Source organism: Ctenocephalides felis, unplaced genomic scaffold (assembly GCF_003426905.1).
Source record: "Ctenocephalides felis isolate EL2017-DRISC unplaced genomic scaffold, ASM342690v1 CF-g0.4_SCAFFOLD_01886, whole genome shotgun sequence".
NCBI classification, from domain to species: Eukaryota; Metazoa; Arthropoda; class Insecta; order Siphonaptera; family Pulicidae; genus Ctenocephalides; species Ctenocephalides felis.
The window spans coordinates 112,116,187-112,141,845 of NW_020538040.1; the positions used below are offsets into that span (position 1 = coordinate 112,116,187).

General features: G+C 30.4%; 1 protein-coding gene and 2 non-coding genes across 3 annotated transcripts in view; 2 read left to right on the forward strand and 1 right to left on the reverse strand.

Annotated features, from left to right (window-relative positions):
- Positions 1-525: 525 nt before the first annotated feature.
- Positions 526-25,659, reverse strand: part of LOC113375721 (larval cuticle protein A2B-like) — a 31,684-nt gene continuing 6,550 nt past the window's right edge. The window contains exons 2-5 of the mRNA XM_026615665.1: positions 9,525-9,621; positions 4,413-4,596; positions 2,782-2,883; positions 526-592 (exon numbers count right to left, since the gene is read on the reverse strand). Coding sequence (XP_026471450.1) covers positions 526-592; positions 2,782-2,883; positions 4,413-4,596; positions 9,525-9,621 — 450 coding nt within the window. The remainder of the gene's footprint in view (positions 593-2,781; positions 2,884-4,412; positions 4,597-9,524; positions 9,622-25,659) is intronic.
- Positions 12,284-12,365, forward strand: Trnas-cga. Its single transcript has one exon. It is a non-coding gene; the product is annotated as a tRNA-Ser (tRNA).
- On the forward strand, positions 13,713-13,794 carry Trnas-cga. Its single transcript has one exon. It is a non-coding gene; the product is annotated as a tRNA-Ser (tRNA).

A 25,659-nucleotide genomic window follows, 5' to 3' on the forward strand; every position in this document is an offset into this window, starting at 1 on the left:
AAAGCGGAATCTAGTCTAGATCTCAGTTTGGACCATTCTCCAATTATTATTACTTATAATGGGCGACCAATGGAGTACAAACAACTTCAATGTTCATATAAATTTTTAAACTGGGATGAGTTTCAAAAAGGTGTCGATGAAGCCCTCAATTATAATGTGCCAGTTAAGAATGAAGCTGACTTGAATGAAGCCATTAATTATTTTACGACAACCATTAAAAACGTAGCTGATCAAATTTATACCGTACCTTCAATGAAAAATAGTGAGCAGTGCCCGCGCAGTATTAGATTTCTTATAAACCAAAAAAGGAAAATAAAAAAATGGCAGCTTAGCCGAGCTCCTTGCGATAAAACAAAACTTAACAGAGTTACAAAATATCTCAAGATAAAGCTAGCGGAGTATAGAAATCGTTCTTTTCATGACTACATCACCAACCTATCAGTAACAGATCATTCGTTATGGTAAGCGACCCGAGGTACCAAGAGACCCATTGTCCATGTTTCGCCCCTAAGAAAAAGTGACAATTCATGTGCTAGAAGCAACATGGAAAAAGCTATCACCTTCTCCGAGTGCTTTAAACAGGTCTTTACACCTAATTCACCAACAGTAAATCCATTAGAAGACGACAGAATCATTAATTTTCTGAATCAAAAGTTATCAAATGAAACTTGTTTTAAAAGGTTTAGAAAATCGGAGAGCACAGCCATGTTCTATACTTAAACTCTAACGTACTGAGTGATTATTATTAATTACTATACTAACTGAGCGTAGTATAACGGAGTATCGGAATATACTACGCGGATAACAGATTATACTAACTGATAACTGATAACGATAACGACGGAGAACGGAGGGAATAGCTTTTAATTAACAATAATGCATCTGACCTTTGCTGGAACGGGTTCTTCTCTCCTGGCACAACACACACACCACTATACACAAAGCGGGTCCAGCGCCTGGCGCGTGGACCCACTGACCTCCTCAGAGGATGATACAATTCTTAATGCTCTCGTTTCAACCCCAGACTGGACCTTATATTGGCATCCCTAGTAGGCGTAGGTGGGGGAGTCCCATTGCACTGGTGGTTATGCAACCCTTTTGACGACAATACCAATTGTCGTTACAATATAAAAGGCAACCAATGAATGCCACAGTATTTATAAGAATATATTTGAGAGAATTTGAAATACTCATTAATCATTATTATTCATTAATCAATTTTCGTTGATTATTCCTCGAAAGACGGGAATATCCAGCAATTTGCCTCAAGCCACAATGTATGCACCACTAGTTCAAAATAAAATTTTAAAATAAATAATATATGGTTAAGACAGATTGAGATGAAATAGAGACTGTTTATAGCACTGACAATGCCGATAAACTGACTGGAACCTGCATTCTTACTCGTCTAGGGCAGAAACCGTGTTATAAATGGAAAACCTTTTTTCGTGTAACCTTATGTATATTTGTAATATGGAAGGCAGCAAGAGAAGGGCATAAAACGCTGTATTTTCACTTAAAAACGTTTTTACATCTATAATTTCAAAAGAAAACTGATATCACTACTGCTTTGCAACCTTATAGGTGCAAGGTCAAGTCTTATAACAACTAAGCCACGTTTCTACTAAGCCTTATCAGTCTACTGTTAATTAAATAAAAAATAAAGCTTTAATATCAAACCATATTAAAAAGCGTTTACAAAACCGTTCAACTACTAATATTTTTGTGATATAGAATGTTTGAATGATTTTTTTGATGAAAATTGAACGTGCGCAAAAATATAAAACTCTTCCTGAAATATGTGATAACACAATCTGCTGAAAATACACTGTTTCAATTTATTTACGGTATTTTGTAAAAAAAATAAAAATGTATTTAATTTAATATTAATTTATTAGCAATTTACAAATTATAGTAAAATTATTTATAGCATTACAGAAATTTGGCTTTAATATATAAATACTAAGTTACATACATAATGCATACATATAAATACAAATCTAAAGTATGTTATTCGTTCATATGCCGAAATCAATATCTAAAAATATCTAATTTTGTACAATTATTTAAAATAACATAATTTAAATTAGTAGTAATTGTAACCGCCATGATGAGCATCATAATAACCGCCTAGGTCGTATGCTGCGTCGTTATAATCCAAGTACTGTGCTTGGTAGTGGGGTTTTGCAACTGAAAAATTGGAATAAAATTTTTAATTGAAAACAACATTATTATATTTGAAAAGCATATTTGGTATTGTCAATAGAATATCAATACATGATAACTCAAAACAATTCATTTAATTTCAATCAAATTGTTATAATATAAATATCCTTTATAAAACAACAATTCAGATATACAAATACAGTTTGTATTATGATCAGTTGTTAACATAATTTTTTAAATTAATTGAGTAATATTTCAATATACGTAAATAAAATAAATAAGTAGGTTAATTATGAGGCCACGTTTTAACCGTTAACTTATAAAATTAAATTTCAAAGGATTTCTAGCATAGAAAGGTTTAACAACAGAAGTCTACTGAAAACTGTGAAAAGATGTTATAAGCAATCAATTAATTTTAATGTTATCAATTAATTTTTGGCGTTTAATCTATTCGTTTCAGAATTTTCGAAATTTGTTTATCGCTTGGAATTCATATGATGATTTTTTCAAATAATAATATAACTTTATTCACAAAGCAAATAACTAAAGAAAAAGCATAATAGTAAAACCAAAAAATTGAATTAATTTTTTACAATAAGGTGGCAAAATTGGTACGGATTTGGGCTAGCTCCAACTAATGGTTTAATGGTTCCTTCGCCGCCTCGGCAAAGTCCGACATCAGGCGGGATGATGCCTAAACGCCTTTCGTTGGCATAGCTGCAACATTTACTCATAACTATTAATATAAACGTAAGGGCTAATATTATCGCACACAGGGGCTAATTTTTCGATAAAATTTTCTGGCAACGCTATGTTACGGTCCTATCACCGTTTGAAACCCCTGATTGCACATCAAACACATAGCTTTTTAAGAGTTTTTAGTACCAATTCATATGAGGATAGGACCGTATTAATATATAATTAACTTCTCGTAGGGTAAGTTATAGTAATCTTTCAGAAATCGAAAATGATAATTTTGCATATCTTTTTACCTTTCTACCTTAGAAAAATTGGATGTATGCGTGTGTGCGTTTTGTGTGGATACATTTTTTTACGAAAATTTAAAAAATATTCGATTCCTACTGATACGGAAACGTGTTGATTAGTTTTTGCCAAAGACATGCTTACCCGTTTCGGAGATACGGGGCTAAATGTACAAAAAATGGCAGTTTTTGAAAGAACAAAGCATCTTGAGTGATTCAAAAAGTGTTTTGCTTGTATTGTCAAAATAATTGTCTTTTTTTAAATTCGCAAAAAACTTTTTATAAATATCGGTAACCATTCCGATTTTATTTTTAATTTCAGCTAATATTCTTAAAAAGCTCCTTTATATATTTGAAATAATATTGCTATAATTTTATATAATTCTGCTTCTGAAATGTGCGACATTATTCTTCATTCTAACTCCTCCTTATATTATGTTTATAAATTACAAATAATGAATGTTGCAGTATTTACAATAATCTATTTGAATGCATTTATTATTCTTTGAATATTTTATTACGCCAGAAGAAGTTCAAGCAATTTGCCTTAAGACATGATGTTTGTTGAAGACTTAACCTAATGTTTCATGAGAGGCAACCCATTGGATTAATAGTTATCATATGATTGAATGTTGGAAGTTATGCCCACGAAAGACTAGTTCTACTTTAAATTATTGGACCGATTCTGCCGCACAACAGATCAATGTTAGGCAAAGCTATGTTACGCTTCAACTTGCATACATTATGCTACTGAATTACTACTACATACTGTCAAAATGCCATGTACTTGCTGTGAATTCAGGTGCTTTACGCATAAACTAAAACATCACTTGTATGTATGAAGCTGGGTCAGAAAAATCATATCATCTAAAATTGTTTTTTTGACATTTGAGTGGTTTCTAGGTTAGATTTTCTATCTGACAACCTGAAAAAACGCTTGACTGCGCAGCAATCACAAGGCTTTGACAATATTTAGAATAATGCAGTATGGAAAGTTCTACATAACATAGCCTTCACATAACATTTGTTTGTCGTACGGCACGGTCAATATATTGAGATTTATAAACTCTAATAAAAAGTTGACATCAAAGCTGCCAGATGTCGCGCATTGACCGTGACGAGAATCGAACCAGCGAACCCGAGACCATTCCAGGACGGACTAGTTGGTGCTAGCCAACGTTTGAACCAATATCGCCACCGCTGAGTCCACTTAAATTATTAAGTTAAATTAATAATCGAAATGAATGTTTTATCGCAATATACTTACCAATTGGTGCTGGTGCATAAACCAATGGTTTGGCGACCACCACTGGCTTGGCGATCACTGGCACGGCTTTGTGCACCGTCGGCGCACTCTTTGACACGACCGCGTTGAATCCGTTCACGGGATCGGCTGTGTAGTCCACTGTTCGCACTGAGCCGTCTGGTTCGACCAACGAGTATTGACCTTTAGAAATGCGGAAATAACGTTATTACAATTCACAAAAGCATAATCTTATATATGAAAACTAGTAGGGCGCATGACATCATGCCTCAAGGCAAATTGCTGGAACTTCCCGTACCAAAAATTATAATTTTTTTAAAAAAGATTAACATTTTTAAAAAAATTTTACTTCGAAAAAATTAGATTTTTGAGAAACTAAAAATTTGACAAAAAATTACTTTCTTTTAAAAAAAAAAATCTTTATTTTGACCTATTTTGGAAATTCTGAACTTTTTCAATGCAAACGTACTGCTTTAATGTCAAAGCGCGTAAGCGCCGCATCTCCGTCTAACGGATGAACATTGGTACGAAACCGATAGGCAAGTTATAGTAATCGCAAAAAAAATCGAAAATGAAAATTTTTATATATCTTTACGTTTCAGAGGTTTCTGAATATTTTGGCATACCTTAGAAAAAATGGATGTATGTGTGTGTGTATGCGTGTATGTGTGTGCGGATACAAATTTTCGTCGACGTTTTCGGGAACACCAATCAACCGATTTGAATAATTTTAAATACATTCGATTCGTATTGATAAGGAGACGTGCTGATTAGTTTTTGGCGAAGGCAGGTTTAGCCGTTCCGAAGATATGGGGCAAAAAGTGCCAAAAATGGTAAATCAGTTTTTAAGAGAACGGAGCGTCCGATTTTAATAATTCAAAACATTTCACTTGTATTGACAAGATGAAGAATTGATCAAATTTTCATGAACGCATTTCTAGCGGTTTCGGAGATCTAATGAAAAAAGTAAAAAAAAAATGCCATCTGGCGGTCAAAAATGATCATTAGACATACGCACTTCACATTATCAGATATTTTATAGAGATTTTAACAATAAGTATAAATTTTGTTTGATGAGTTCCGTACCAATGCTTATCCGTTAGACGACGGCGCGACGCTTACGCGCTTCGATATTTAGTCTCTATGCAGTTAAAGCAGTACGATTGCTTTGAAAAAAAGTTCAGAATTTCCAAAATATTTCAAAATAAACTTTTCTTCAAAAAGTCTTTTTCTCAAATAAAAAGTAAATTTTTGTCAAAAATTTATAGTTTCTCAAACATCTAATTTTTCAGAGTAAATTTTTTTCAAAAATGTTAATATTTAAAAAAAAAAAAATTGGTACGTAAAGTTCCTGCAATTTGCCTTAAGGCACGATGCCATGCGCCCCACTGGTCAATATTTTTGCGATTACTATAACTTACCCTACGGAAAGTTAATGAATCGCAAAATGTGTTAGTAAGCGCATAACTCAACAACGCCTGGACCAATTTGGCCAATTCTTTTTTTAAAATGTTCAAGGATGGTTCTTACGACGAGAAAAAATCGAATAATTGCCGGGATAACCCTAAAAACAGCCCTTCTCTTTTTCACATACAAACGTTTACTAATTAAAACGTAGTATCAATTTGAGCTTTATTGCTATTATATAAAATTCTTATTAAATTACAAGCACTCACTGAGTACTCCTCCTTGACGATTATTCGGATTCAGATAAATCTTTCTGAAGTTTGTTAAGAAAATGTTCTAGGATGTTTGTGATTATAAAGTACTGGTATATATGTGCAATATTGTAGAAATAAACGGAAAAAATAGCAAAAATCGACATGTCATTGTTTGCATTGAAAATAAATGAAAACTATCATCTGCCAAAAATTTCAATTTACTTATGAACCTAGACAACATTAGAATATGTATAATAAATTCATGAATATGAATAAGAAAAATGAAAAGTCTACATTATTAATGCCAAAAAGCAGCTGAGATGTGCCAGAAATTAAAATAATGTAAAATACAGTATATGTAAGGCAGATTGAATGATACACATATAAACAAATATGATGAATTAATCCACTTAAAATATGAAATTAAATATTAATCAGGACCTACCTCTAATGCGATGCATGCGAAAAATACGAGTGCTCGCAACACATGATTCGGATATACTAAATTTTTAATATAGTTTTTTTTTTTCAATATATAATTTCTTTGCATCTTTTACTAATTTATCCACAATAGTTTTAAAATTCGTAAAATTTCACATTTCACTTAACAACAAATGGGAAAGTAAAGATAAATACATACAATTCGGCCCTCATGATATCGATTAGGAAAAGTTTAAGATGCAATTTTGGATATCTTAAATAATAAAATATTAAATTAATTTAATCCAACATGAAGTACCAGTGTTATGTTATGGTTATGGTTATGTTACCGTTTAAAAGACTCCAATTTTCAATATTGTGTGAGAATTGAGACTCATCATTTTATAAAGCAGTTCTACATTTAACATCGCTCATATTATAAATGTATATGTATTTTGGCGTAAAGAGTAATTTAAAAAATAATAATTTTTATTTTTAGGTAAACGGTTAATGTTAGTATATTAGGGTAGGGCGGGGCTAGTTGAGCAAATTTTTACTTAAACGGATGTAGCACCTCAATGAAAAGTCTCAATAAATTGCTATATGACTTAATGGATTTGTTGTTTATCGCTTAACAAAAGTGTTAATACTATTTTTTGGTAATAAGTAAACTTTAAAAGCTACAGCTGTTTAAATGCAAAAAGTCAAGTATGCTCAATGTACCCCATAGGTGAGGCAAGTTGAGCACTAAGAAAGTATAATAAAATTATAGGTTCAATGTCGATTAGTAATGAAATAAAATAAGTTTTTAATAACCAGTTCTATATTTATAGTCTTTATTGACAGAGAAAACAAAACTTATAGTAATTTGTTCTGAATAATTAACGAAAAGTAGAATCAACAGAACAATATCGTAGCTTAGGAATTATTTTACCATTATATTCAGTATTTTTGTTTAAAATCATTATTTCTTTATGTTACTACTCATAGACTTAGCTTAAATCTTAAAAATAATAATCAATTTCTAGAAGTTAATGGTAATTGTCTTAGTGACAAAACAAGTTTAGCAACTATGCTCAACTAACCCCAACTCGGAATTTCAAAATAAAAGTGAGTTAATAAAAAAACCGTGAGAATTATAGCCAGAATCTCTGTGCATATTAAAAGTACTATAATTATATGGAAGAATAAAATTTACCTGGTTAAAAATAAATAACATTTGACTAAACTAGACGAAAACTCGTGATGAATGACTTTTTTACTTTTTGGTCTCAAAATAAACAAAACGGCCGTGAGCCTCACTCATTTGTCCAGCGGCCACTAGCGATCGCGGGATGTTTATTTCTCCCAAACCTCTATCTTTCCGTCATATAATGCCTAAACGGACGGTGAATAGTTTTAGAGATATTTCGATTGCTCAACTTGCCCCTATGCTCAACTAGCCCCGCTCTACCCTACATTATATTAAAAAATTTTAGACATGGTTACAGAACATCGTCTGTCGGGTCATCTAGTTCTAAATACAAAAGGCAACACTGGCTTCCACAAAATGTTGGATTTCAAGCTGATTTAACAAAACTGATTTAACTGATTTAACTGAAAGTCACAATTTCAACAAAAAGGGGATAAAATGTGTCAGTGTAAGTACATCGTATTTATAAATTATATTAATTCATGCAACTTTTGAACTTGAATAAAAATGAATTAATTAGTATATTCATCTTATCTAAATCCTTAGTTTTCTCGAAGATTTAAGTGTCGTGAATCAACAAAAAATTTAAATGATTATGACATTATTAAAATAAAACTATATTTATGACTAAAACTATTTTTAAAAAAATATTGCATTACATAAATGCTAATCTTAATTTTTGCATTTAAGTGATGACATGTGTGCGCTTCTTTATAATTAACGGCAGAATGAAATGTTGTTCGTAACATTTTCTTAAAATACAAAACTAATTCACAAGGGTAAAAAATCATGCTAATGAATTTTTCGTGAAAATCAGCCGCGCCGTTACATTTCATTTGTAATTATTTGTTTAAAAAACATTATTTGATGTTCTAAAAATTGCAAATACATTCGATAGGTTTTGTTCGTGGGGCCATTTCTGCGAACCATAACATAGCTTTATTATAGCAACGAAATGTTATGCTTCTTTCTTGGTACTAAAAACTGTGAGAATGCTGTGTGGTTGCTGTGAAGTCAGACGTAGATTTTAGATTTGAAACATAACCAAAAAAACGCACAAACGTTATCGTAACTGCATTTTGCCATGTGCATTTATAACACATGGTTTTATGTGTAAAACGCCTGATTGCACAGCAAATTCATAGCATTTTTACAGTATTTAGTACCGAGAAACGCGCATAACAAAGCGTTGCCATAACAACACTAAAAGTTGTCAGTATCGGGTGTGCAACATATGTTTTCCAATGCAGTTTTTGCCGCTGAACATGAATATATAGTCAAAATTGGGGCGTCAAACTACAAAATATGAAGCAAAATAAAAAAAGACAATATCTTCGATCTAGTAATTCTTCAGCATGATACTAAAAATCTTTCATTTTAGGTTACACATGTTTGTCCAAATTAGCAGTAATTTGTAATTTACTTACTATTTATTTTATTTTTATTGAATGTTACCTCTAATAACTGAATGTAAGTTTAATCTGATGACGAAACCGCCATTTGTACTTCTAAAAAATCTGTTAAAATAGTCTTTATTATTTTATTTTAATGGGTGTAAAAAATATATTATTTTTTATAATTAGATATAATTTTAGAAATTAAAGTGTACTTTTAGAGTTATTGTAAAATAGAAATAACCTAAAAACAAAGTAAAAAACTATAAAATTTAATCACGTTTAAATGTGAACATAAGGTACAATATTTCATTTTTTAAATTCATATTTTACAAATTTTGTGTTTTCTATTTTTAGTCTATTAATATTCGAAATTTGTTTATTTAAATTTTTTTTATAAAATACAATTTGATTTTATATTTAAATAATAGTTTAAATTGCTACCTTTTACAACATCACCATCTCTAGTTTCATGTTGTGACTTAACATCTCCCGTTGAATGATCTGTGACACCGTAGTTGAAGGCATATTTTGGATGGTCCTGGAATATACAAATATATTTTATTTTTAAAACATTACTTTACAGTAGCAGAAACTACATGTTTTATGGTATTTTATAGTTGTCAATCATAAAGACTAAATCTTGAAACTATGGACTCAGAAAGTGTTGTATTTTTTTCAAGTAACTTATTGTTACCCAATGCATAATTAGTTAATATTAATAACTAATATATTAGAAACACACTACGTAATGAATCATATTCTTAATTGTATTGCATTCTTTTCAATAATAGTCAACATTGTAATAGGCTTTTATCGATAAACTGCACACATCGCAGTAATTCCCATGAAATCCGAACAGGTAAGAACTTGACTTGCACTAACACATATAAAGAAATTATATTGATCATATTCAAAATCAAGGAAAGTCCTACCTTTAACTAAATAAAGTGTTATATAAAGCCGAAATGTAACTTTAAGTGGGAAGTTGTGTAGATTTCGTGTAGATGACAACGTCTCAGAGTTATAAAAATGCGAGAAAATAATTTTTTACGTGAAGAATATTCTGTTTAATTTGAATTTATTATGATATTTACTATAACATCTGTAGGAAGTAGTTATGAATCTAAATATATAAAAACCATTGGATGAAAATATAAACAATTTATTAATTACAACATTTTATGATAAATAAAAATGACAAATCATTTTGTTTTTCCTCCGTGTCTAGCCCACACATCTAACGAAATCGGTTGATGTCCAACAATATATATGCGTGTGTGTGCGTCTTAAAAAATTGGTATATACATTAAAAACTTGGGTAATTTCTTAAATTTCGTATGAAATTAATTTTTATATCTAGGAAAGTTTTAGTTTACAAAAATTTAATCACCAATAAATATACTTTGAAAAAGTTCAGGAATTATTGTAAAACATTTTTCATTTTATAGTTTTTTTCCAAAGAAACAAACTATAATACCGATCATTTCGCAATCATTATTGACTAAAATGAAACCATTTTCATATTTTTCAAAATCGCCGTAGCTATCTTCGAAAAATTGTCTAGACGGCAAAATTTTCGCTCACATTTTTTATGCCAACGATTCAGATAGTCTCAAAACGTCGAGAAATCATAAATTGCGGACATCGGATTTTATAACAGAAATGTGACTTTTTCGAGCAGTTTTTACTATTATTAGTAATAGACACTTGAGTTCACTACAATTGAGAATTAAATTACATTGTTATTATTACATTTAATTAAATACAACTTTAAGGTATTTATGGAAATAATTATTGTTTTATAGTGATATAAAATTGTATTATGTCATATAAATAAATTATATAAATATTTACATTTATTATATTTTCAATTGATTGCGGTTTGTATTTAGTGAATATTTAAAAACTTTATTTAATTTTATTTTTCAACCAATAGAAATATTTTTTTTAATACGATGACTTTTCTTAATGTTGAATGAATACTAGATAATTATTGTCATTATTGTAGACAACCAAGCAATTGAAAAAAAAAATAATAAGAAAATAGTTATTTACAATTATTTAACAAAAGAAACGTTTCTTGTACCTATTTAAATCTTCTGATATAATAGAATATGACGAATACATTATTTTAATATAATATGATCAAACATTGCATAGTGTATGTCTACTCATTTTATTTTTAATTTTTGTAAGAGCGATGGTTTATTGGTTCGGGTTTTAGTAAAAAATTATAATGCTCTTTTTGAACTTACATTAATATAACCCTAAAGTGCAATTTAGCATCTGTTTAAGTGCTTCCTCAAAATATTCATTTTTCCAAAATATTAATTAGTTGCTAATATATTTGGTTATTCATTACAAAATTACTTTACTTATACTTTTCAAACCGCCATTACACTTTATAGCTACACGACAGACGTTCGATACACAAATAACGACGGAAGTACCGCAAGACTACATTCTGGGGCCGTCACTGTTTAATGGTTGCATGCACGACAAAAACATGAATTTACTGATATTCGCCGACGATGCTGTCATTTACACATCATCCAGATCACCAAAAATACTGAATACAAAAAAAAAACACCTTGACACACTTTGTCAGACATTGACAGACTTTACACACAGATGGCAAATCTAAACCAACCCGCAAAAGACGTAGGCCATTCTGTTTACAAAGAGTAAAAGCAAGGCTAATATACTGATAGACACTGACAAAATAAAAGTATTGGACCATAAAGTTGAGTGGTCCAAGGAGGTGAAATACTTCGGCCTAACCATGGACTAAGCTTCACGAAACATTAAATTTGAACAGATGTTTAGGATGATGAATCTACTGATACTAAATGGACAATATACCTGATTATCCTTATTGACCCATAGCTTTAATTAGAACTCTATTCATTTTGCTAAATATTGTTCTGTGATATTTTTCAAGAACTGTCTTATTCTTTTAACTAACTAACTAACTTATTCTTTTTCACATGTCCATGATATATTAAATATCATTCTATATAAAATCAATTGAAGCAGTATATTTAATTTTTGAAAGAGTAATACCTGAGCATAAAAAACCCTATGTAACACCTTTAAAGTGTAAACTACATTATGAAACATATATTTGTAAATTGAAATTGAAAATTTAATTTAGTTTGGTTATATAATAACTATTAATAAATATAATTAATTTGTTTAAAGCGGTCGTGGCCGAGTGGTTAAGGCGTCTGACTCGAAATCAGATTCCCTCTGGGAGCGTAGGTTCGAATCCTGCCGGCCGCGTTTATTTTTGTTTCAGTTTTTTGATCAAGAACTGATGATTTTGAGTAAATTTTTTCAGTACTATTACTTGGATAATTTAATTATCCATTTACTAATAAAGAAATCCTTTCAATAAAAAAAGTCAACATTATGTTATAGAATATATTGATATAACTAATTAGTATAACTAATTAATAAAATATTACTAATACCAGTTAATGAACATTTACTTATTCACGTATAAATACTAAATGTAAGTGGTATTTTGCCTTAATACTAGTTGCATAAACTTCCTGAAATGTATTTAATACACAAAGACTTAATAAATAAGAAAGCCTTATTAGAGTATTAACTTGTAAGAAACCATGTAAGAAAGATATTGGTTGGGAATGGAGAAAAAAACTAAAACGTTACGGCCCTACGACAAATAGTTTAATGTTAAAAATTCAAAGTTTGAGAAAATATTATAGACAAAATTTGTGTCAAATTCGTTTTTGTGTTGTGATGAGTCAAACATTATCAATTCATAAAAATTTATAATAATATTAGGTTGTCAAGAATCTCCCTTCCGCTTTTTTGCTATTGGTTTATAATACAAAAAGGCGAAAGGGAGATATTTGACAACCTAATAATATCGGAAAAATAGGGCATACAAGCACGTGTCTGTGCAATATAATCAATATAACTACAATTAATTTAAATGTGTTTGAGAAAATTCTATTCGATATCGTAATGTTTAGATTTAATCGAAAGCGTTAACTTGAAATAAACAGTTGAGCATTTTGTCAAAATATCTAAAATTCATTTTCGATTGATTAAATCAATTTTTACACATTTTGGAAAGTTCATGCAACTTGCCTTAAGATGCCACTTTCAACTAGTTTTGAATTAAACGACATATTGTAGGTACTTTAAGACCACGATTTCTATAGCCAAATTAAGTTACATAAAATCATCTAATGTCAACTAGTGCTAACTTTTGATTATTAACTTAGCTAAACCGATTTCAAATATTGAATTAGCCATTCGAAGTAACTCGATAAGGACTAGCGTTGATTAGCTATGTGCAAATCAACGCTAGTCCTTCGGGAATCGTGCTACATAGTTTTTGGTAAAGATCGGTCTGATCGTTTCTTCGTAATTCATTGTTATAAATTATTTTTTGGTGGTGTTAAAATACTAAAACATTTGATTTAGATTAGACACACACGGGAAGTCGTTTAATTATAAAAATAACTAAAGTTTCAATTAATCATCAGTGCATCAATATATAGATTAAAAAAATTATTTAAATTATATCAAAAAAAATCATAATTTTGTAAATAAAATATACTGTATAACATACAAATTGCAACCCCTTACCATGTAGCAGTCGTGGCCGAGTGGTTAAGGCGTCTGACTCGAAATCAGATTCCCTCTGGGAGCGTAGGTTCGAATCCTACCGGCTGCGAAAATTTTTGTATATTTTTTTTGCTTAAGAATAAAAGTAAAAATATTCTGATCTTTTGGCAACACTTAATAATTTATTTTAATCGTAAATTCTATTATAAAATGAGCATTAACATAAATTCAAATCTTCGCGAATAATTATAGAGATTATAGCGGGATTCACTATAGGCAGTAGGGCTATTTATGATAAACAATCAACAACAAATTATCAATATTGTCATACAAAATTATCGACCCTTAAAAAGTGATAGCAACACAATTTCATTGACAATTAAAAAATAAATAATTAAAAAGCAGAAGGAATGATAATTTTTACATACATTATTTTTGATTGATACAATAATGACCCAGCGGTTTCGAAGATCCAATAATAAAAAGTAAAAAAATGCGCTAATTATCATATATTTTACAGAATTTTCAAAATATTTTGATTTTCTTTTAATAACTGGCTGTATGACAAATTATAAAATTTTATTAATTTTAACATAACCCGGCGTCAAAATAAATAGCGCGGGTGCAATATTTATTGTTTTCTCCTTTATGCTACTTTTCTTTTTGCGGATATTCATGAAAAATTCAATAAAGTGATTGTGTACATATACGAGTATATGCATAAATTTATATTTATATGCACATTTAATGGCAAAATGAGCGTTTTGCAAAAATTTGCGCATTACATCATTGTTCACGCCTCTCACTAATTTTTTGAATATAAATGGCATTTGTGGACTAACATTACGGTAAAATTTTAATACTTAGTGAAAGTAAACAATGAAATTGTTTACTTACTAAACAATGAAAATGAAAATTAAAAAAATATTCAAGAAAATAGATTGGTATTTCAAAAGGTTCAAATAGTGTTGAATTTTTTTTATTTTTTTTTTTATACTTTATTTAATAGCAATCAGAATTTACAAAATTCTATGAGCTATTATGCTTATGTTTAAACTTACTCACACAGTTAACATACTCACACACAGTCATACACACACACATAATAAATTGGCTGAATTTTAAAAATTTCAATAGCTGCCACTCCATCGAGTGGTCAGCTAATCTGGCTGAGGTAAATCAATGGCTAAGTCTGGTCTTTATTGATCAATCTTCAAATCAATTGGGACTTTTTTTTTGAGCCTCCTAGGGATGGGATTCCAACTTCTCAAAATGGCGATGACTGGTACTGGTAATAACATCTTTCACAAATGGTATGTTCAAGTCGTCATGAATAGTTTTATTACTGACATACCATGGAGCGTTCACGATCTGCCTCAGAATTTTTGATTGAGCTCGTTGGATTGAATCAATGTGAGATTTTCTTGCACATCCCCATAATTCCACACCATAGGTCCATATCGGCTTTATTATTGTTTTATATATTAATAGTTTGTTTTCAATAGGCAATTTAGATTTGTTACCTATGAGCCAGTAGAGTTCCTTAGCACTATTTTTTACTAGAGCTATTTTTGAAAGTATATGCTGCTTCCAGGTTAGTTTGCTATCTAATATCATCCCGAGATATTTTGTTGAGTGTTTAACTGGAATTGTCTTATCATGAAATTGAACTGCTGGGCAAGAAAATTTGTTGAGTGTGAATATTACATGAGTTGATTTATTATCATTAATTTTTATACGCCATTTGTTAGTCCATTTTTCAATGACTCTTAGATGACTCTGAAGCCTTCTCGATGCAACAACTGGATCAGGATCTGAAGATAAAATAGCAATATCATCGGCAAATGTTGCAGTTGTTAAATTTTCATCTGTAGGAAAATCGCTAGAATATAGCAGGTATAGATATGGACCCAGTACACTTCCTTGAGGGACTCCTGCTTCAACCAAGCAAGCTGATGAAGTTTCCATATTCACTTTAACTTTAAACCGTATATTTTGAAGATACGATTCCAACAATTTATGATACTCAATTGGGAGAGATGATTTTATCTTATACACTAATCCTTTGTGCCATACTTTATCAAAAGCTTGATTTACATCAAGAAAAACTGATGAACAGAATTGTTTTGTTTCTAGGGTGTTGTGGATGATGTTCACAATTATATGGCATTGTTGGATCGTCGAGTGTTGTCTTCGAAAACCAAACTGATGGTCTGGAATTACATTAGTATTGTTTTGTATATGTTTAAGTAAAAGTTTTTCAAATACTTTTGATGCCACTGGTAGGAGACTAATAGGTCGGTAGGAAGATACATTATATGGGTCTTTACCGCTTTTGTGGATCATTTTAACTATTGAAGTTTTATAATGTATTGGCCAATAATTTAGCCTAATTATAGCGTTGAATAGGTATGTTAGTAGGATAAATCCCTTTTTTGGCATTTCCTTCAACAGTTTCGGTGTAATTGAGTCAAAACCAGCGGATTTATTAGTTTTTAGTTTAGCTATTTCTTTGAATACCATATTCAATGAAAAGAATTTAAGACAGCTGCTGCCCTTATTCACTGGTGCTAACGGGTTTAAATCCAGATCATTTGAAGAGATGCGAACAGGATTTGGTTTAAAAACTGAAGATAGATGTTAGGCGAATAATTCCGCTTTTTCTCCATCGCTCCTTGCCCATGATAGATCATCACCTACTGCTCCTGTTATATCGTTACGGAGTAAAGGCGGATTCCTGAGAGCCGGTTTTAGCCTGTTCCTAATCGGTTTCCAGATAGAGTTATCATATCGATTTAAGCTTTGTACATAATTATTAAAATTTTCCTCATTTAGTTCTTTAAGCCGAGATTTAAGCTTAGTAGTCAAGTTGTTAAGAATGTTTTTGTCAGACGGTGAATGTGTATGTTGCCATTTGCGCCTAGCTTTACGTTTTTCACTTAAAAGTTTTTTTTATTTCAAGTGGAATAGAATGTTCTTGATTTTGTTGATCTATAGGTGTAGCAGCATTAACAGCTTTCAGCAGAGTTTTGTTGAATGTTGCAATACCATCTTCTATTTCCCGACATGTTTCGAGTTTCATTTTTAAATTAGTATTTTTCTCAGTAATTTGGCGATATAGTTCCCAATTAGTTTTAGCAGAATGAGGTTTTGGAGTTTTTTGCAGGTTCACAGCCGTAGAGAATATGGTTGCTATCACGGGGGAATGGTCTGATGAGAGGTCGTAACTAGGTTGTATTTCAACACATTTGAAACTTAGACCATTGGCGACGAAGAAATCTAACAGATCGGGTTTCTTCTTAGGATCGGCTGGCCAGTAGGTGGGTGTGCCCGTTGAAAAGGTGGAGAAACCATGTCGAAGGATCATATCATACAGTTGTTTACCTTTTGGATTTGATATCCTTGAGCCTAAGAGAGAATGCTTACTGTTAAAGTCATCGCCAGCTATGAACTTTGATCCAATCATTGAGAAATATTCGTAGAATTGGGAACTGTTAATAATATGTCGAGGTGGACAGTATACGGCAGAAATTACTAATTCGTAATTCATCAGTTTTGTTTTGACAGAAGTTGTTTGAATTTGTTCTTTATAAAAATTTTGCAGCTTATAGTGAACAATATCAGATTTTATTAGAATCGCCGTGCCCCCGTGGGCTGTTCCATCCGGATGAGGTGTGTGGTACAATTTATAGTTCGGGACGTACATATTTGAGTAATGAGTAAAATGTGTTTCACTAACAAGGAGTATATCTATTTTATTCTCGAAAAGAGAAACTGAATCTCATGTTTATGCTTCAAGAGCCCATTTGCATTCCATAACGCCATCCTTATAAACCTCGCCATGGCGTTTACTTTGTTTTATTTATGAAAGCTGATAACATGTTTATGATCATGTTGTTTTGATTCATCAATTGTTGGAACATATTTTTGAATTCATTTAAGAAAATTGTTAAATTTCCAGCAGAGTTTTCACTGGTTGCATTAGCCTGTTGATGAAATTGTTGTGATCTCATAACTTGTGCATATGTCATATGATGAGAATTTGCATGCCTTATTTAGTCCATGTTCTTAGAAGTTGTTGGCCCATATTGATTTTCAATGCGGTTACCGTATGGTCTGTTCGTGTGTTCTTCTCTTGTTGCAATAATTTTCTGATATACTGGACACCCTTTAAAGTTAGCAGTATGTTCATTCAAACAATTAGCATAAGTAGCTGGAGTTTCTTTAGTCTTAGTACATGACTTAGAGGGGCGCTCGTCTCCACATTTAACGCACATGTGTGGCTTATTGCAAAATGTTTTGCTGTGACCGTAGTCTTGGCATCTTTTACACTGGATGATTTGTGAAGATCGTATCGGTGGTTCAAAGTGTACTATTTTATTTAAAATTTTATTCACAGTAAAAATTTCATGGTTATTCTTTTTCGGTTCTAAGTCTACATAGAACATATTAAGCGGTTCTCTTGATCTATAGTGTATGACGTTAACTATATTACGCACTTTATGTCCATTTATTTCAATCTCTTGCTTTATTTCTTCAACATTAGTGGTTGAGTGAATATATTTCAAAACAACTCTGTACGCTCTTTCACTTTTTACCTGATAAGTATGATAAGCAACATTGCGTTGTTTCAGAAGTTTAACAAAGTTTCTATAGTCTGCTATTGTTGAAACGTTAAATTTGATAACATTGTCAGCCAAGGTTTTTGTTGTGTAACTGTTATCGGGCAAAACCGGTTTTAGAACGTTAATCATATCGGGAAAATTTGTTACTCCGTGAATGTACACCGGCGGTGGTAATTCCTTTTTTAGCTGAGAATTTGCTTCAGTATTTGCTGATGATGACGATGGTTGATCATTAATTATTGATTTTTCATTATTGGCGAGAACGTTGAATCTGTTAGTAAACTTTATAGTTTCGGTCGGCCTATTAATCCGTCTTCTTTTTGCACTCGTCACAGTTTGCCATGAATTTGTCAAACTGTTTTGCGCAGTATCAGTTTCCATGGCGGCTGAGGAATTTAACATTTTTTGAGAGGTTTAAATTAATTTTAATCGCAGTTGTTCGGTAACAAAATCCGAGCAAGTTTGTGAATCATCATTTAGAACATTATTTACTTCCGTTAGTGGTACGTTCAAAGAGGTGCTCATTGAGTTCCCCGAGGGGAGTCTCATGAGTTAAGCAAATAATTTCACTAATCACTAATAATCACTATTTATTAACACAAAATCTATCACAAGAATTATTTAATTTAAGTAGTATATATTACAACTGAACACTGTTTAAATCGCAGGTAGATATTTTATCTGTATTTAGATCCGACTGGGTCGGCTGCTCGTGACGAACTGAGTGTTGAATTTATGTTATGTGAATCAAATTTGCATCTGCCTGTATCTCTCTATCTAGTTACTTCCCAAGAACAAGAATATAATTAGTGGTGCATGGCATCGTGCCTTAAGGCGAATTGACGGAATTTTCCGTACGATAATTAAATATTCGAGGAATGAAAATAATCAAAAATTGTTTTGAATAATTGATTATTTATTATGAATACATACTGTAAATCTGTAAGCGCTTATTAAATTGGGCGGCTAGCGTATTCCACATTCATCTTTTATGTATGATTAAAAGAAATTTGTTCATTTTTATTTTAAATTTTATTTTTTTGATAATTTAATTTTTTTTTCAAAATTTTTAAAATTTTGTTAAAAGTTCGAAATTTCTTGACTTGAATTTTTGGATTTTTTTTAATTTTTGAGAATTTGAAAATTTCTATCAATATTTTATTCATTTTGAAATTTTCGAAATATTTTCAAATTTTTGTAAAAAATCGATTTTTTTTAAATATTTGTATTTTTTGAAATTTTTAAAAATTCAGTTTTATTTTAAAAGGATGAAAAATTTCGAAAAATTGAATTTTCTGAAACTTAATTTTTTTTTAGAAAATTATGAATTTTTGTTTGGAAAATTTTCAAAATTACGAAACTTTTTGTAAAAGCATTATTTGCACACCGTCTACACAAGCAAAAGGTTTTTTGAATTAATCTGATCGGATAATCCGTTCTCTCAAAAACTGCAAAAACGCCTCGCGATCGAGTACAAACCGAAGGTTTTTTCAATCACACAAATCGGTTATTCCATACTGTCGAAAATGTCGAGGACATTTGTTTGAACCATATATAAATGAACTTCAAAATTAAAAATCTTGGTACGGAACCCAAAAAATTAACATTAGTAAAATTAACATTAGTAACACATTAATAAAATTTCTATAAAATATCTGATAATTTGATGTGCATATGTCTAATGAACATTTTTGACCGCAAAATAGCTTTTTTTAACTTTTATTTTATCATACCGCTGGACCTGCTTTTCCAAAAATTTAAACAGTTTTTTGATTAGTCAATATAAGTAAATTTTAAATTGTTCAAATCGGATGCTCCGTTTTTTTAAAACCTGAAATACCATTTTTGTTTCTGCCAAAAAGTAATCAGCACGTTTCCTTATCAATACAAATTGAATATTTTTTAAATTATTCAATTCGGTTGATCCGTGTTCCCAAAATCGTCGACGAAAAATTGCATCCGCACACACACACGCACACACATTCGCACACATATCCAAACACATACACACACACATACATACATCCATTTTTTCTAATGTATGCCAAAATATTCGGAAACCTTTGAAACTTAAATATATATATATATATATATATATATATATATATATATATATATATAATTCACACTCGTAATACAATTTCCAAACTAACTACATGTTCGTTTGGAATAAGCTTTTTTATAATAAAATATATCATTTATTTTAATTTTACATTTTTTTAATTTTTTTTAAATTTTTTAAATTTTTCATAACTAGACGTTTCATCAATTTTTTATTTCGCATTTATTTATTTTTTCGTGCAATTTTGTGTTTCTGTGTTGTTTTTCAAAATTTGTTTGTATGCACTGAAGATGGGTCGAATCAGGACCCGAAACGTATGTTCTTAAAATAAAAACATTTTTCATTAAAACTGTTTTTTAATTACTGGATGGATGCCCAAGAAACAATTTCATTATATTATTTCACCATCTGAAGAAAAACCTCTCGCTTTATATATATATACATATATATATATATATATATATATATATATATATATATATATATATATATATATATATATATCTTATATATAAAAATGGAGCTCTCTTTCAAATGTCCGAATAAAACTCGAAAACGGCTGAATCGATTTGGCCAGTCTTAGTCTTGAAAAATTCGTGCCAATCCAGAGAAAGTCCAAAAAGTGAGAAATTATTCCAAATCCGCGTAGAAACTTTACATTTTCAATTTGAAAATTTTTGTAGAAGCGTCATTTAAATAAAACAATGGACGGTGGCAATTTTGTGAAATGTCAAACGCTTTTGACAGATGATGTTCAATTACGTTTAATAGGATGTTTTACGCGAATATTATTTATTTATGATAAATTTGTAGTAAGTAGTTTTGTTTGTAGTTTTATTTATATACAAAAACGTTAGTAAACGGGCCGCAAGTGTTACTAGAGACTCAAAATATAAACTTTTTTGATATGTCAATATGAAAATGCACTTTTCTCAAACACGGTGCTCTGAAAGATCTCATTTGTATAATTATATACTCATTGGTATTTAAAAAACATTTTCTAGATTATATTATTTTTCATTTATCTTATTTAAATTCAGAACCTAAATTTGGTATCGATCAAATGGACATTTTGTCGAATAACATTTTTCCAATTATAATTTCCCAGAATTTATCGCAGAATAGATATTAATATATGAAGGTCCGGGATTAAAAAGGTCCACCACCGATGTGCCAAAAATCAGTAAAGTTAAGCATTGTTTAACAACAATATTTGAAAGTAGAGGAAAAAAGATGTATAGCCAGCTACAAACTTGATTTGAAAACGATAATCTTTGAAATGGGGGAGATAAATGGTAATCTTTGAAAATCCATAATAAAAGTATTTTCTTCCGTTGGTAGTTTTAGCATTAGTTAAAAATGTAATTATTTTGTAAAATACCTTCAAAATTATAATAAGGCTTTAAACCTTTTGCCACCTGCCCCTTACAAGTTACCCCGCATATAGGATAAAAAGGTCTAGATAACAAATTTTTGGAAGACATCAAAAAAGCACATTTCTACAATGATGAAGTAGAAGTCAATTTACTGAACGTAGTCAGATAATTGTTCGTTTGATATGTATTATTTGTTGTGATATAATTGTTATGGTTCATATTTGCTCAAAGTCAAATTAGACCTTTGTGCCTCGCCCTGCTCTACATATATACTTTTTATTAAATTTACTTTAATTCATCGAATGTAACATGAAACTTTTCAAAAAGCAGGTCAAAGAAGAAATACTTAATTCATTTTTTATCTCTCCTCGCAAAAATTTGAAAATTTTGTATAAGCTCAGTAGTATTATTTACAATTATACACAAAATCCAAAATCCAAAAAAAATCTGAAAAACTTGAAACGTAATTAATAAGCCGAAAGACCAAAAAAGACTCGGATTGGATTATACGATGTTTTCTATAGAAAGTGTATAAAACTTGCAGTTTGATTGTATTGACAAAATATAGACAAACTAATGGGGTTTATTGTTTTTATAATACCTAATTGTATACAGCATTCAAACAACACATCCTTATGCACTTAAAGTATTAATATTTTTGATTCTCTAGAAATGGTTTAGAACATACCTTATTTAGCAAAACAACGTTTGCCGGGTCAGCTAGTATATATATATATATATATATGTTTAATTTGAGTTTAATATTCGGGCGTAACATCAATAAAAATAGTATGAGTTTTTTTTTTTTTTTTTTTTTTAAATTTATTTATTTAAAATCCATACGTTTCGGCTAGCATCTTAGCCATCATTCAGTGGTAATCAAGTTAACTATAAAAATTGGAACTAAATAAATTATATGAAAGGAAATTTCATGGAAAAACAATAATAATAATAATAGTAATAAAACACTTACAATTTTGTATCCTAATATAGCATATGAAACCATTATTAATCCATGGTATGAGTATGTGCACATTGATAAGATATGTATTTTTTAACACAAACATCACAAATGGTAAAACACACTAATAATCATGATAACTTGACAAGTTGTCGAAACTATGTATTTACTCTTCGGAGTTTAGGATAGAAATGTCACAACTTTCTCAAAGTAGTTTTTAGCATGTGTTGATATTTTTTGGAAAATTTAAAAGGCGATGGGATTTTGTTATTTTTTAAGGAATTTTGACACGCTATTAAGAAACCACGTGTTCGTTTCGATAAGGGCCGTATTGTCATTGCGTTTATTTATGACTCTGTCGTTATGTAATTGTAAAAACAACCCCTCAGCGAATCTTCTTTTAATTGTATTCTCTTCAAAATGTAAAATTTTAGGGTTAAAAAAATCGATATTGTGATTTAAATTTTTAATATGCTCAGTTAACATTGTTTTAAATTGTTTGGGATTTTTTGAATTATTTTTGTGTTGATTAAGGCGTTTACTCAGGTTTTGGCTAGTTTCTCCAATATAAAAGAGTTCGCAATTAGAGCAATTAATTTGATATACTAAATTCCTGAGCCGGTCAAAATTGAACTTAGATTTCATTTGTGTAAAAATTGAACTAAGGGTTGCATCACAATTACACACCAACAGAATGCCACACTGTTGAAATAATTTTTTCCACGAGAAATATAAATCTTTTACGTACGGTAGGCAAATGACACCAGTATATGATTCTAAGTCTAAACGGTTTTTATGGTCTGTGAGGTCTTTTTGTTTGTTAAGAATGTAACTGCGTCTGTTATTTATGACAGAGTTGATTATGTTCGTAGGATATGAGTTGTTTTTCAGTGTGTTTATAACCAGGTCAATGTTCGTGTCCCAGAAGTTTTTGTCAGATAGTAATATGGCGTGGTCTGTTAAATTTATTATTGTCGCTATTTTCATTTTAAGAGGGTGGTATGAGTGGTAATTTATGTATCGTCCGGAGCTAGTTGGTTTCTGGTACCAGTTAGTAATTAGTCGGTGGTCATTTGTACGTATTAGTCTGATGTCTAGAAAACTAATCGAATTCACTGTCTCTAATTCTACGGTAAACTGTAGTTTTTTATTAAAATTGTTAAAATTATCAGTAAATATGTTAATGTCTTCTTCCGGAATACAAGTAATGATATCGTCTACATATCGGTAATAAAAGATTTGTTTGTTATAATTATTAAAAATTTTGTTTTCTACTAATTGTAAGGAAATTTCTACTAAAGACGGAGATGCGGGAGATCCCATTGGGGTGCCAAAAATTTGGTAATAAAATGATCCATTAAATTCAAAATAGGTGTTAGAGACAATGAATTTGATGATTTCTCTAAACCAATGTAAAGATAATGTGGTGTGAAGGCTAATTTCACTCCATCTGCTGGTGATGGCGTCTAGTATTAAGTCTAGTGGGACATTTGTAAATAGGGATATAACGTCTAGGCTAATTAGTTTATAATTATTGGGAATGGAAATATTATTAAGAAGTTTGACAAGCTCGAAGGAATTTTTAATGTAATATGGGGACTGTTTTGTTATTATTGTTAAGATATTACTAATGTACTTGGATAATTTGTATAGTGGAGAATTTATGTCTGAAACAATCGGTCTATAAGGTAGGTTTGTTTTGTGTATTTTAGGAAGGCCGTATAATCTTGGAAAGTATGGGTGTAAATTTTTTAAGTTTGTAGCTGTATCTTTTGTGATTTGTTTATTAGTAACTAATTTGTCTAGAAGTTTATGACAGGAGCGGTTAATGTGTTCGGTTGGGTCGTTGTTTATGGTCGTGTAGGTACTGTCGTCCGAGAGTGATTCAGTAATTTTTTGTAAATTATTTACAAAATATTTTGTAAATTATTTACAAAAAATTACTGAATCACTCTCGGACGACAGTACCTACACGACCATAAACAACGACCCAACCGAACACATTAACCGCTCCTGTCATAAACTTCTAGACAAATTAGTTACTAATAAACAAATCACAAAAGATACAGCTACAAACTTAAAAAATTTACACCCATACTTTCCAAGATTATACGGCCTTCCTAAAATACACAAAACAAACCTACCTTATAGACCGATTGTTTCAGACATAAATTCTCCACTATACAAATTATCCAAGTACATTAGTAATATCTTAACAATAATAACAAAACAGTCCCCATATTACATTAAAAATTCCTTCGAGCTTGTCAAACTTCTTAATAATATTTCCATTCCCAATAATTATAAACTAATTAGCCTAGACGTTATATCCCTATTTACAAATGTCCCACTAGACTTAATACTAGACGCCATCACCAGCAGATGGAGTGAAATTAGCCTTCACACCACATTATCTTTACATTGGTTTAGAGAAATCATCAAATTCATTGTCTCTAACACCTATTTTGAATTTAATGGATCATTTTATTACCAAATTTTTGGCACCCCAATGGGATCTCCCGCATCTCCGTCTTTAGTAGAAATTTCCTTACAATTAGTAGAAAACAAAATTTTTAATAATTATAACAAACAAATCTTATATTACCGATATGTAGACGATATCATTACTTGTATTCCGGAAGAAGACATTAACATATTTACTGATAATTTTAACAATTTTAATAAAAAACTACAGTTTACCGTAGAATTAGAGACAGTGAATTCGATTAGTTTTCTAGACATCAGACTAATACGTACAAATGACCACCGACTAATTACTAACTGGTACCAGAAACCAACTAGCTCCGGACGATACATAAATTACCACTCATACCACCCTCTTAAAATGAAAATAGCGACAATAATAAATTTAACAGACCACGCCATATTACTATCTGACAAAAACTTCTGGGACACGAACATTGACCTGGTTATAAACACACTGAAAAAC